Below are 14,280 nucleotides of genomic sequence, written 5' to 3' on the forward strand. Positions count from 1 at the left end.
ACTCGTATGGATTAACTAGATTGTGATTTTTTATGAATACATGTATGGCACCAACCAAGTTAACAACCACCCGAGGGGTGGCTCAAGACAAACTCAAAGAACAACGGGTCGAAGGAGGCCCAGTGGCCGACCCACACTTAGAGATGAGGATGATGAGCCTGAGGTTATGCCCGTGAGGAAGAATAGGGCTGCTCCTCCTCCGTGGAACAGGCAGGTCATAGTACCTCCTCCTACACCTCCCAGTTCCTCCCAGTCTGATAAGGAGGAATCATCTACATCTGGGTCCGGAGATAGATCCGAGGAGGAGGGATCAAAGGTTGCATCTAGAGATGCCTCACCTACCGCACAAGCACAGTCTACTGAGGATGCTGCTCAGTCCTCTCAAGCACCTTCTAGATCCCAGACCCATCAGAACTCACAGCCGGGTGATGATAAAGATGGTACTGATACTGATGCTGAGGCAGCTAGGGCTCGGGAACTTAGAAGCAAGAGGCTTGAGGATCGCTTGGATATCTTTACTGTTGAGGGTGCCAAAGAGCTATATGAGTACGACATTGAGTTAAAACGTGACGACACCCAGCATGAGAACCGCACAATAAATGAAGAAAGGCGGATCAGTTTTGAGGGGCTAGAGATCCTTTCCAGGGCCAGAGAGCTCATTCGACACTATCAGCTAGAGTTTATGCAGGAGCCGCTTGGGGATTATTGCCCGATTTTGGTTCGTGAGATATATGCCGCATATGGGGCTTTGATCAGGAAAGTTAGAAAGAGGCGCTAGAAATTGAAGGAGATACTGCCACAGAGCGAGGTTGAGATCAGAGGGATGAGTGTTGATATATCTGCCCGGGCCATTAACATAGTATATTTCGGTGATAACTACACCGCCCCAAGGCACACAATTGAGCTAGAAGACAAATTGCTAAGACGCAAAGAACAGTCAGTCAGGGACTGGGTAGCTACAGTGTTGGGTCGCCCGACCAAGAGAGCTAAGTGTACTAACTTGAAAAATCGGGTAAAAACGAGATGGTTAACTTTAGAGGGCAAATTTTGGTGAAGCGTGGTGCAGTTGCGGCTTCTCCCCACTCAGGCCGATAATGCTTTTACGGTTAACAGACAGGTTGTTGTAGTCGCGTTGATGTCCAGATACCCGATTGATTTTGAGGCATTGACTAGTACTGAGATACAGTTGAGGGTTTCACATCCTAACGCCTCACTGATATTTCCATGACTGATTACAGAGCTTGTTCGGAGGTCACAGGTGCAGTTTCTCCATGATATCGACCACCGGATTACAGCTTTGTTGGTTTATTAGGTAGAAAAGAGCAAGAAAGAGGCCGTTGATGAGAGCCAAGAGGAGGCGGATGGGTTCCCAGTGGCACTTGGAGGGGTACCCCTACCTCAGGAGCTGATTCATCCCGGGGCCGCGGGTGACTCTACACAAGAATTACCCGCCACTGCTGCCCCTATTACTGAGACTGTACAAGCTGCAGATTCTGAGATTTCAGCTACTGATATTAGCGATAATTTCGTTGAGACTCAGACTGCTATTCCTGAGCCACAGACTTCGGCTCCACCGCCTCCGAGTCCAGCCCCACAGCCAGCGGGCCCAGCCGCACAGCCCAAGGGTGTTGACACCCAATTTTGTCCCGCCTTTCTTCCAAAATATTTATTTGGATTTCCTATATTTTTGACAGCTTAAGAATAGTCATTTATACTTTACCACAATTTTAATTAGCTTTCTATTAATACCGTCGTTTTTATTATCCAACTATAGTCATGGCCTATTATCATTATTATTACTGTTGTTACTATTATTATGATTTGCATTATGATCACTTTTAACATTTCTATTTACCGTCTTATGCACACATGCATCGCATTTATTTTATGCAATTAAATAATAGCGTTTACTTACTTTTTAAACTTTCAAAATATTATCGCACGACTATTACAATATCGTATAATTTTATTTGAGTAGTAATAAATATACTTTATATTAAGTAATATTTTAGCACTCATTAATATATAATTAATTGAAGATGGTCTTTTATTTAAATTTAGAAGCCCAAAGCAGTATAAGAAGAAAGTATTTTTCCAGCCCAAGAAGGCCTCATATCAGCCCAAGGGAGAGCTCAAATTCGTCCAAGCCCATTCACCAAATTAAACCCAATAGCTTTACATTATCAACGGCCCATTTCACAAACCAAAAGACAACGTTAGGGTTTTCAACTACCATCCAAATGGCGCCTGGCACAGTGTCTTCTTCTTCACAAAAAATCATCGCTCTTTAGCCATATCAGAGGAAACGCAGGCCTTATTTCGGAAAGATTAGCTTTTATATCAGAAAGGCATAGGATTACATGTTGCTTTCATCTTGATTTTCAACTTTTTCCTTTTTTTTGCAACTCTGCTCCGTCCTCTTTCTGAGAAATCTGACCGAGTCCGTCCAAGAATACAACGTTCAGATTTGAACATTGTCATTTGACTCGGTTTAAACCCTTACTTCAAGATCCCGCCCAAAATCTACAACCCTAATTCCATCCTATAAATACTAGATTTTGGAGTTCATTTGAGGAGAGTTTTTTTGGAGCCATCACCCCTCACTTTAAATTATTGTCGAAACCACACTTCACTCTAGAAAGGGTACTTTCGATTTCTGTCAAGATTTTCGAACTCAAAGGGTTTCCCGAGTTCAAAGTATTCGACGTTTGAGCCTTAGATCGGTGATCGAAGTGTCCTGTTCACTGCACTCAGAAAAGGTCAGTAATCATCCTTCCCTTTTTGCTTCAGTTCTGCTCTATGTAAATTTATGTAGTTAGATTAGTTTAGTTTAGTTTGGTTCTAATTTGGTACGTTTAGATTGCTGGTTTATGTTCCTTTAGTGTAACTTTCCTTCTTGTCATAGTATTTCTTATTTTCTTTAGTTCTGTGTTTCAAGTAAATTAGTTTAGTTTCATTTTCGTTTTAGACGTTTAGATTCCTCTTAAATGTTTATTTCATATGATGCAGTTTTTAAGTTTGAGTCAGATGTTTAGGTTCCCTTTCAATCCTATTTTCCAGTTCTGTTGTTTTTGAACTCGCGTAGGTTAGCTTAGTTTGTTTTCGTTTGATTTAGATAGTAAATTATCTTCCCCATCTAATTTTTAGCATTTCCTTGCTGTTAAGTTTAGTTTTCCTGCGTTTAGAAATCAAAGTCGTTTATATTATGTTTTCTCTGCCTGTTCGCTGTTAGACTCGTGAAAAACATGATTGTGTGATTATTTTGGTCTCAATATATACTTCTTATGTGTCTATTCTAGAAAGTGGAAGAATGATTAAGTGTATTGATATCTGAATATTAGAATTTCTGCTTGAATGGGGAACATGGAATTACTAGTTATTCTTTTTTAGGAATCAAAGATGTGTATTTTCGGTTTGTTAAAGGTAACTATTGAATAGCATAATCTCCTGTTTTAAAGATCTTCCATTAAGATGAAGGTTATAGCCATTCTTGGAGTGATGAAGAGTGGAGTAGAATAATTCATTTTTTTGAGTTTAGATTTTGAAATGATTTTTTTTTCTTTCTTTTCTAGTTTTTCTTTACTGCTCCGTTAAAGAAAAATAACGGTAATGGTTTAGCATGCTTATCCTGTTTTTGGATATTTTGCCTAATTTAAAATACCTGTTTTGATGGTAAAAGTTTCACATATCCTTTTGTGCCCTGATTAGAGTAAACTGTAGTATCTTTCTTTTGAAAGTTGGAGCTTGATGTTAAAAGACAAAATTATGGTCTGTTTGGCCTAAAACTAATTCATACTTGTTCTCCAAAATTAAGAATTCCAACTTGTTTTTTTTTCTTGAATCCCAAGTGCTATTTCTGAAGGAAAGTTTAGGAACTTCAAACCATTTTTAGTATTTCTCTTGAAGGATTGAAAGAAGAGTCTTAAACCGGTAGTGTCAAATCTGATTTAAGATATGCTATCTCTGTTTTGCAGAAAATCTACATTAGTTTACAGATGGTATTGCCATTTTAAAAATGATCTGTTATTCTCTCCAAGTGAAGTTCCATTTTTGCAAGCTAATCTAATGAAACATTTTGGTGAATAATTAGCTTTACAAATATGCAATACTTCTATTTTTTTTAGCTTCATTTCTCGAGTTTTGATCTTAAGTAGATGTAATGGTCATGTGTAAGCAAACTAAATGACAAAGGAATGCTAGTTGAACTATAATTTGAGCTTCAATATGTAATTTGAGCTTCAATATGGGGTTGCCAATGTTTAGTTGTGTTATAAGATTAAGTCTTAAGGACCCCTTAGTAATCACAGTTTCAGAGTTTGCACCTGAGAAGACATATGAACTTTCGACCTTATTTATAGGAGTCTGATTGAATCCTCTTCATCTATGTTGTTAGCTGTTATTCAAAGTCTTTTGACAGGCAGATTTTCCAAATTCTTAGTTTAAAAGCAAAAACTTATATTTTTCTATACGTGTATAACTTTATGGATTCTAAATGTTTTGTTGTGTTACATGAGGCTGTTTTATGTGCTCATCTATTCTAGGAATCTGGAACCATGAAATTCAGTGACTATTTTATTCCTTAATCTTTAGCATATTGGTTAAGCGCCTTGAAAATATAGTGGTTTCAATTATTGTGTATTCTTTGTAAAATACGTTTTTTTATGAGGATTCGGACAAGCGAAGCTCGCTTGGGGCGATCTTTCTTTTATTTTGGCATTCACTCTGTTTGGTTCCTTTTGATTTTTCCGTGTTTTATGTGATTGGCGTTAGGACCTATGTTTAACGTAGGATGTGATGAAGTTCTTTACTGGTTTCAGGATTCGTATTCTAGACTAATAATTTCACCATTTGTTTTGCCACGAAAGGACACAATTAGCTAACCTAGAAATCTTTTAAAATCGTTTCGCCTATTCGCCATTAGCATATCAATTGTCCTAACAGTTTACGTAACTCACTTATTTTTAGAGCAACATGAAAAGTCAGTCTTTAAATAACGCTTTTGAAAGTCCTCGTAGCCAAGTCCACCTTATTCTCTTTAGCTTGATTCTCTTTTTACGGATCTAAAAGACTTAAACTAGACAGAACTTCTGCAAAAAAACCCACTTTTCAACCAAGAAGAATATTTACACCCTTTTATTATTTAGTTATTTTCGTGGGTCACATTTTTGTATAATTAAAAACCATTTGACTATGATTTATTTTTCAACACTTGGAAATATTTTAGCTCTTATTTAATAAACTTAAGTTTGTCCGGTTAATCGCATTTTATCGGATCTTAAAGGATGCCTTACCCCTTTCCTTTAGGATAACTAAGAACCCTTATCTAGAATCATTAAGTTAAGTAGACTATTAATCGGAGTTAACTTTTTTGCACTTACTTAGTTAAAATAGGTGTCCTAATTCACCGTTAAAATAATTAGGTGGCGACTCCTTAAATTAAATAATTTGGAATCACCAATATGTCGTACTCCGCTTTGACCCAATTAAAATGGGGTATAACAAAGGGTACCGCTAGAGTTGATCCATATGCCTTCTCAATGGACAACTTTAGGAAATTTGCAAAACAAGCGGCTACAACGGACCAGCAATCGAAGATCATAGTGTCCCAGCTCGATGATTATGTGAGGAAGAGAGTGGATGAGGCATTAGATCCTGTGAGAATGACACTGTCCATTCGACTGGATGGATTTGAGATGAGATTGATCGCATTGGAGATAGCTTGCCCGACCACTTCCACTGATGCTTTGAGGGCAGAGTTAGAGCAGCTTAAGGCTGATGTTTCATTGTTAAAGGCCCGTGATCCGAGCCTAGTAGCAGCACCACCGTCTGTTTCGGATGAGATTGAGGAGGAGCTTCCAGTGGTGCAGTTAGTGGCCCCTACCGCAGCGGGTGGTCGGGGAAAGAGAAAGAGAGTGGCCCGAGATGAGAAGGAGGTGCGAAAGCGCACTCGCCCTAGGGGTCCGATTTTAGAGGAGCAGCGTATGGTAGAGGCCATTCAGAGATCGCTCGTGGAGAATGTCCAGGTTGGGACTAGGGGAGCCACCTCGAGCAGTGCTCCCATTGGTGAGACATTGCCACCACCCCTTCCTATTCCAGTGCCAGCAGCTACTGGTGCTACTACAGATGTTGCTGCTGATGCAGCCACTAAGACTACTGCTGGTGCGGTTGCACCACTTGATGTCTCGCAGACCGATGACTCGCGAGATGAGCAGCGCGCCTAGTGCGCCACAGGTATTCCTACTCCCTGGTTTTACTTTTACTACACTAGGGACATTGCAGACCTTTTTAGTTGGGGGTGGGAGTATTTGAGTTGTATATATGTGTTTAGGACCCCCTCGGATTTTCTTTGCCATGGTTCTTTTCCTGAGGGGTTTATTTCTTGTTGAACCTGGAATGTTTAGATAAAGTGGAGTATTGTTGACTTATGTGGTGGTGGTTTGATTAACTTAGGGCTGTCTTGTTTTGATTTGAGAAAAAAGTACTCCCCTCTGATTTTTTTTTTTTTGAAAGCAATGGACTTGGTTGTTTAATTTACATGCATGCTTCTTTGTGTGACATTTAGATTATTGGGTTACCTTGTGTGCAGAATTATAGCCAGGAGACTAGGGTGTTGACAATTCTGATGCCAGGTGTTGTGAGGTTTTGTAGATATATTCTCTAGTTGTGTATGTAATTTAGAACTTGCCTGGTTAGTCGTGCCTGCATTCTGAAGATAAGTGAAGTTGTGAAATGATCTTAGGCCTTGTTTGTGTTAAGAACCCCTGTTTAGCCTAAATATAAGCCTACCCATAGATTAATATCCCTTGTTAGCCATTTTGAGCCTGAAAACCTGTTCTTTGACTAGCCGTAACAAGCCGATACCCATTCTGAATATCCATCTCTTTGCACGCGGTCCCTCTTTGGCACTAAAATAATAAGATTGAGGCTAAAAGCCTAAGTTGAGGGTGATAGGTGGACTAAGGGGATCATGAGGCGTAAGCCTAAAGTGGGGTTCAAGTAAAGTGCCTCATTAAAAGACAGTGGTGTGGTAAGTGTAGAGAGAAAAAAATGAAAAAAAGGAGAAAAAACAGCAAACAAAGAAAAAAATAGAGAAGTAGAATCGCAATAATACCACCCTGAGGCGACAAAAAGAAAGAAGGAAAGAAAACAAAAGGCAAAAAGGGTAAAAGAGAAGAATAAGATGTAGTGTTCAAGGAGGGTGAGTCACAGTTATCCAAATATCTATCTTACCTGTCCCCAAGCCTACATTACAATCTTGAAAAAGTCCTAGTGTGATCACAACCGAACTGTCCAAAGTCGAGGGCGCTAAAAATAAGGGAAAGCTTATGGTCTTTGCATGTATAGCTAGAGAATTTCTTTGTGAGTGTGAGTGTTCCTCTTCTCCTTTGTCTTCTGTCCCATTCTGTGTGTACATATATGTTGGGACATTTTTTGGTCTTTGTGAGGACATTAGAATTTGTTAAGTGACTGGTTTCCCGTGAGTCTTACTTCGTGTGCGCTACGGTTTCTTTGATAACTAGATGCCATAAATTGAAGCCTCATTGTTAGTTGCAACGAATCCTTGATTGGTTTTGTCTTTATTGGGGGAGAGTCATTGTGATACACATGATATGTCGGAAGTTAATTGCCACAACCACTAGACAGCTTTACTTTGTGATATCGAGACATTTGTAGATTGAGTCTGTTAGTTGACTTTCTTGAGGACAAGCAAAGACTTTAAGTTGGGGGTGTTGATGTGCCGGGAATTTTGACACATCTAATGCTTTTTAACTCTAAGTTTTACTTGTTTTCGAACAAGTTTATGTTAGTTTGATGTGTTTTGTGTGTTGTGAAGGTATTTCAAAGTTAGAATGCTCGAAAAGCGAAAAAACGAGGAAAATAAGCAATCTGTTTTGATAAGCATAAGGACGGACCGTCAACATGCTCGACGGTCCGTCGAGTTGCCTCGTCGATAAGTTCCTGCAAAGTGACAAATCATCAGATCGTCGACTTGCACTGTCGACATGATCGACGGTCCGTCGAAGTGCTTCGACGGTGGAGTTCCTGCAGAGTGAAAAAGAATACTCAGATTGTCATTATGGTTGTCGAACATGTCGACAACCGTCGAAGTGCAAAGACGACCCGTCGAAGTGCAAACCGAGCTGGAACAGGACTGGGATTGATTATTCTGAGCTTGACTTGTATAAATACCTGTTTAGGTTTTATTTTTCAGACATCTGGAGTTTTAGACTTGTAGTAATTACTTTTGAGTTGTTATTGCTTTTGATGATTTCCAGACAATTACATTCATTACTTTCAAGTTTTATTCGTACGTTCAATACAAAATTCAATTATGCAATCTTCAATCTTTTATTGTTTTCTTGTTGCCATGAGTAGCTAAACACATTTACTAAGGTTGTGAACCCAAGGATGGGTGTGTTGTGATTGGGGATCGTGAAAGATATACGCATAATGGATTGTTAAGGTTTATTTGTTCTTCGTTTTCATCATATAGTTAGTGGTTGCAAACATTAGCTAACGCCATAAACTTTAGTTTATTTGGGAAAATAGCTAGGGTAAGGGACAACAACTCAGGGCTTTAAACCTTGTTTAATAAATTCACTTAGGAATAAGAGGAATTTACTTGGCATAATTAACCGTTCTTCATGCATACTTTCTTATCTTTGGAAAAAGTATAGAAAGAAATAATCTTTTCTTATTGGGAAATAGTTCAGATTCACATAGAGGTTAAGTGCATCCATACAAACAGTCCATTAGAAGTATATCAAGATCGATACCCATGATCATACACTTTATCTGACAGGGACACAACCTTAGTTCTTTTTACCTATATATTTACAACTTTAAATTTCCAGTCACTTTAAATTAGTCTACAAACCAAAACAACTATAAAACCCTTTTCTGGAATACACCAGGACCGCAAGATTAGTATAATACTTGTTTAGTAAACTTTTCACACCATATTCTCTGTGGGATTCAACCCCAACCTCGTTGGGTTACTATATTTGACAACGTCCGCGTTATACCATTAATAGGTGTAATTTGAGCGTATCAATATGCCTTATAAAGCTCTTTACTTTCCTCGTTGGAATTCGCCTAAAATGTCATATGCACCTCTTATTAGAAGCATGTTAACCTATCTCGTGCTATGTAAAACGCATCGCCTCGCGCCTCTGTCTTTTAAAATATTGACTTATGGCCACAGAAATTTCTATGCCTAATTTTAGATCACAATTTTAAGAAAATTTTCATTTTCTCTTGAACTTTGTGCTCAGTCAAACGTTTTCCCATAGATTGAAAACAAAGGGAGTATTGTAAAATTTACAAAATTAATTTGCTCAAAGAGTCCCCAGAGAATTGTTTTTGCTCCCATGCCATTTTGAGGGGGGGGGGGGGGGGGTAGGACCGGTAGGTAATATACATGGGAAAGAAGCAAAATTAATATTTGCGTCAAAGCGTCATGGTTTTAATCCATGAAAGCATCAAAAGAATGGCAATAACAAAACACCGACGAAAACAAGATACATGAATCTTTATTTATTTTTTCAAGGTTTCACAATTAAACAAAATCCAACAAGGTAAGAAAGATATCGACATAACAAGCACAACTTAAAGATCCAATAACTAGTTTTTTCAGAAAAAATAAGTTGAAATTCTTAGAATTCAGTGATTGGGAGCTGTTCGCGATCATTGCTCTGACCAATGAAAATAGTTTGATAGACCAAAGCAGCAATGGTCGCACCGATGAAATTACCGAGCCAATAGACCCAGTGGTGCGTCCATGTCCAGCTAATCAATGCTTGACCAAAAGCAATAGCAGGGTTCATTGCTGCACCAAAAAGAGCACCACCAGACAAGATGTTGGCAGCAACGATTAGACCAATTGCGATCGGGGAAATGATTCCCATGTTACCCTTCTTGGGGTCAAATGAAGTTGCATAATATGTGTATACAAGGAGGAAGGTCATCACTATCTCGAAAATAACTGCGTTCCATGGTAATGTTGGAGGGTATGGTGATACTTCCTGCGCAAATTTGTTTACGAATATAATTAGCTTATATATATAGATATATGAAAACCAATTGGTTGAGTCTAGTTACCAGAAACATAGTTTATCACTTAATTCATAAGCGTATCATGATTTACGTGCATTTTTATTATTTATAACTAAAGAGTCATGCTACAATACGTCGAGTGCAATAACCTTTTTATGGTTAATACTGAGGAGACTCCTCCATTATAATCAAAGATAGATTAATGATTTAAACATAATGTGGGTTAAGGTTTGAGTTATTTGGAAGGAAAAAGGTCCAGGTTTGTCCAAATACTATATATCCAATTGTTCATTTTGCCATGATTAAACTTTTAGTTCACTACAAGAAAGAAGAAGACACTTGGCAACAATTTTTTTTTTATTGTCATAGATAGGTTATTGTTGCAAAAAGTACTTTTGGCAACAACAACTGTTGTTATAAACTTTTACCTACGCTATTATTACAACGACATGCAACAACTTTGTTTTTGTTGCCAAAAGTACTTTTTGCAACAATAGTCAAATACTATATGGCAACAAAATTAAATTTTTGGCAACAAAAAAAAAGTTCATTTTTAAAAGATTCATCATATATGCCAACAATAAAATTAAGTTGTTACCAAATATTCACTTTTGCCAACTATATTATTTTTGTTGCCAAAACAGCTGTTGCAATTTCTATATTTTCTTGTAGTACGTTCATTAATTCATACTCTTATTGTTAGTAAATCGTCTAGTATTTTCTCTTGTCATGCATTAACAAAGCTTAAGAGTGAAATGAGTGGACTCCATGTGTCTAAATTCTTTTAAAAAATATCCAACTTAGTGGTCAGCTTTTAATTAAATTTTAAATTACCCTTAAAGTGGAGCTTTGTTATAAGGGTCAATGACAAAAACGAGACTTTTTCCTAACGGCAAGGTAATATTAGACCAAAAGTTTAACGTAGGGCAAAATTGCTTAATTCATATATATAGTACAGATTCAAGTACGCCCTTTTAACCTATTTTTAAATTGTGGATTCAAAACTTAATATTTACAACATTTTTCATGCATATACATCTATGGCATAAATAAAAAAATAGTAGGTTCTATATTTAAAACTATAAGTTCATCCATGTGAATGACTTTATGGTACATAGGAGTATGTTTTAGTTAAGCCAGCATGATTTTTTCTTCTCAAAACTCTCAACTTTATATTTGATTGTTGGATGAAAGTCTTTCCTTTTATGTATATGTGATAACACTATATAGCTACTATCAAAGTACTTAAAAGGGAGGGAGTCGCATTACCAAACCGTTAGTAGCAAACTTGAGGAGATAGACGGACACAACGGATCCAAGTAATTGAGCAATCCAATACAAAATACTTCTGAAAAAAGTAATGTGACCTCCCACAAAGGCACCAAAAGTGACAGCAGGGTTCACATGACCTCCAGATATGTTTGCTCCAATTGAAACTGCTGCAAAAAGAGCAAATCCATGGGATAACGATGCGGTGATCAGCCCGGTAGCCGGTCCGCCAGTCGTGATCATCTTGGCTGTAAACCATACCAATGTTATGTTAAATCATTGCCAATACCTAGAGACGTAAAGAAACGTTTACATGATTATCAAGTCACCTAAAAAATAACTACGTGTATCTGTTCATAATAATAAGTAGAATCAATAACTTAAAAATAAGGTAAGTAACTTGTTATAACAAACAGAATTATACTAATTAAAAGTGTATGAACTCATTAGCACATATACATTAAATCTAAACACAAAATTTACAATCATCAATATATAATCAACTTATTATGCCCAATACCAAACTAGTTCGACTTACAGAATACCAAAGCACAGCCTTCAGCCGGAAAAACAAAAGTAATCGTGCAAATGAATTCAGCTATAGCAGCCTTAATGGCATCAACCGTGGTAAACTCATCCAAATTTCCAAAGGCCATTCTTGGAATCGGCATTTTTCTAGGAAGAAAAAAAGGTTTATGAGTTAACTTCTTGGAGTATTTCTTTTTTCTATCTCTTGTTGCATGCTTTGTTTCCAAATAAGCCACTTTATATAGTGGGATTAAGAACATGAGTATACTCAAAGTTATTTGTCACGTTCTTCTCTAAGGGCCAGCCTTGCACGTTGAATTAAAAAAGTCAGCCCTCCAAGCCTGTTCAGATAATGCCACGTGTACATGAAGTGAATTCTAGCCGCAGAAATTGGATGATGAAAGAAAAAGTCTCATAATTAGCATCGATGATGAGACCATTGATGAACTTATCGTGAATAGTCATGGGTGAATTATTACTTCTATATATTATGCAACAAACTCCATATAAAAGATCTTATATGATAAGTACTTATTGAGTTAATGCATATATCGACTCTGAATAAATATTTTCAGGTAAAAGTATTATGTAATCAAGAGATTTTTACATTTTGTTTAAAAGCAACTTCGCAATTTTCATATATAATGCATTTCGAAATGACAAAACACATCGTGGGTGTTTTGTTAAAACAGGAAGAGGCTCCCCTCCAGTAGGCTTTGTGTCCACTTTGTCCATTGCAGTCCTAATCTAGTTACACCTGTACACGATTAAATATAACGGCCAAAATATGCTTAACTAAAATACCTCCTAAACCATGATTACAGTTAAAACTAAGAGTTATATGGCAAGATGAAACATCCGAAAATATTGCTGTGGATATTTCTTTCCGGAAAAAGATTGGAAAATTTTGATGCACTCTTTAGTTTAACTATTGGATTAGATTAATTTTAAATTTTAAATTTTAAATTTTAAAATTAAAATTTATAAGTTCAAAAACTATAAAGAAAGTGTTATAAGTTGTAATTTTTTTGCATATCGATATGATGAAAACATACATCTTAAGTTGTTAGTCAGAGTTTATGTAGTTTGACTCTCGAAAGATAAAACGTGAAAGGTATTTTGAAACGACGAGAATATTTAATTTGAATGAGCTTGGGATTTGGAGGTGGAAATTTATCATTTCTAGAGACTTGACTTGAACAATGACCATAATTAAACAAAAAACCATGAAAAGAATTAAAATAAAAGAGAGAACTGTTCGCACAGAAAAAGGAAAAAGCTAGCTGATCGCAACAATATTTTTGACCTACAAATATGCTGTCAATAAGGAAAGAATAAAATACAGATCTCTTGTTTAACCATGATTTAAGAGAGTCCGGAGCCTAAAGGGCACTAAAATGCTCAAAATAAATCAAATGGAGTGCTCCTTTCCACAATATACCAAAAGGGGTATAACGTGGAGGGGCCAACGTTATACCCAAAAAAAAAAAAATCACCCTGTCAGACAAAAAAAGAAATAAAAAATTTACATTGGTAAAACGTTTTACAAAAATCAATTCTTGTAAAACGTTGGCTGGCCAACATCTTACAAAAATTGATTTTTGCAAAACGTTGGCTAGCCAATGTCTTACAAGAATTGATTTTTGTTTGCCCAGCCAACGTTTTACAAAAATAGTTTGTAAGATGTTGGCCAGATTTAAATCATATCCGGCTGTTTTTTTTTATAAAAAACAATTTCAGTGATTTTTTATTTTTTAACTCAAACATACACCTCATATAATAATTAACTCAAAGAAATATTTTAACTCATACAATAATTAAAAATGTGTGATATATGTGAACAGAAAAAAAAATACTAAAATATAAGTTAAATAAACGTCACACATTATCTGAATAGTAAATGTAAAATTAAATATGTTATTAAACTGCACAAGACATATTATATATTCTTGGAAGATTACATAAGGAAACAATGATCGTACAACTTAGGAAAAAACATAAAAACCAACAAGCAACAACATCTACTGATTTCTGTTGGGGCAGCGATTCTTGTTATGACCTGTTTGCTTGCATGTACTACACTTCCTAGCCATGCGAGCAAGAGCTATATCCATTTCATTCCTCCTTCTAGTTGTACTCCACGCTCCTGAAGTTCGCTCATATTCAGTGTGTGCAATTAAACTAAAGGGAGAAGGTGACCAATATGCCTCATCAACCAACGGTGAAAATTTTCAATTGTACGTTTGCTTGTAATACCTGCAACTGTAGTACTTGCTAACATAGGTATTTGGCTGAATTCCGCGTATATCACAAAATTTAATGGCATGTGAACATGGCATATGGTAGTTTCTCCACTTCCCATACGAACACTTTTTCCCTTCGGCAAAGACTTTATGGATATTTCCGCCCTTACCTTCGGGTGCAAAT

The 14,280-nt window shown here is 36.8% G+C and overlaps 2 protein-coding genes across 3 annotated transcripts; one reads left to right on the forward strand and one right to left on the reverse strand.

Moving 5' to 3' along the window:
• The first annotated feature begins 2,204 nt into the window (after positions 1 to 2,204).
• LOC132643515 (uncharacterized) lies at positions 2,205 to 8,336 on the forward strand. 2 transcript variants are annotated; one of them, XM_060359943.1, is made up of 3 exons: positions 2,205 to 2,759; positions 5,421 to 6,231; positions 7,835 to 8,336. In XM_060359943.1, exon 2 carries the CDS (start codon positions 5,460 to 5,462, stop codon positions 6,219 to 6,221), a length of 762 nt encoding a protein of 253 aa, XP_060215926.1. In that variant the 5' UTR covers positions 2,205 to 2,759; positions 5,421 to 5,459; the 3' UTR covers positions 6,222 to 6,231; positions 7,835 to 8,336. The 2 variants fall into 2 exon arrangements, with proteins under 2 accessions (XP_060215926.1, XP_060215928.1); XM_060359945.1 differs by having other exon boundaries at positions 5,552 to 6,231.
• Positions 8,337 to 9,513: 1,177 nt separating this feature from the next.
• On the reverse strand, positions 9,514 to 12,046 carry LOC132599609 (aquaporin TIP1-3-like). The gene is made up of 3 exons (XM_060312926.1): positions 11,864 to 12,046; positions 11,326 to 11,573; positions 9,514 to 10,025 (listed from the first exon to the last, which is right to left on the reverse strand). Exons 1-3 carry the CDS (start codon positions 11,994 to 11,996, stop codon positions 9,657 to 9,659), a joined length of 750 nt encoding a protein of 249 aa, XP_060168909.1. The 5' UTR covers positions 11,997 to 12,046; the 3' UTR covers positions 9,514 to 9,656.
• Positions 12,047 to 14,280: the final 2,234 nt, after the last annotated feature.

The sequence above is a fragment of the Lycium barbarum genome, chromosome 6, assembly GCF_019175385.1.
Source record: "Lycium barbarum isolate Lr01 chromosome 6, ASM1917538v2, whole genome shotgun sequence".
NCBI classification, from domain to species: domain Eukaryota; kingdom Viridiplantae; phylum Streptophyta; class Magnoliopsida; order Solanales; family Solanaceae; genus Lycium; species Lycium barbarum.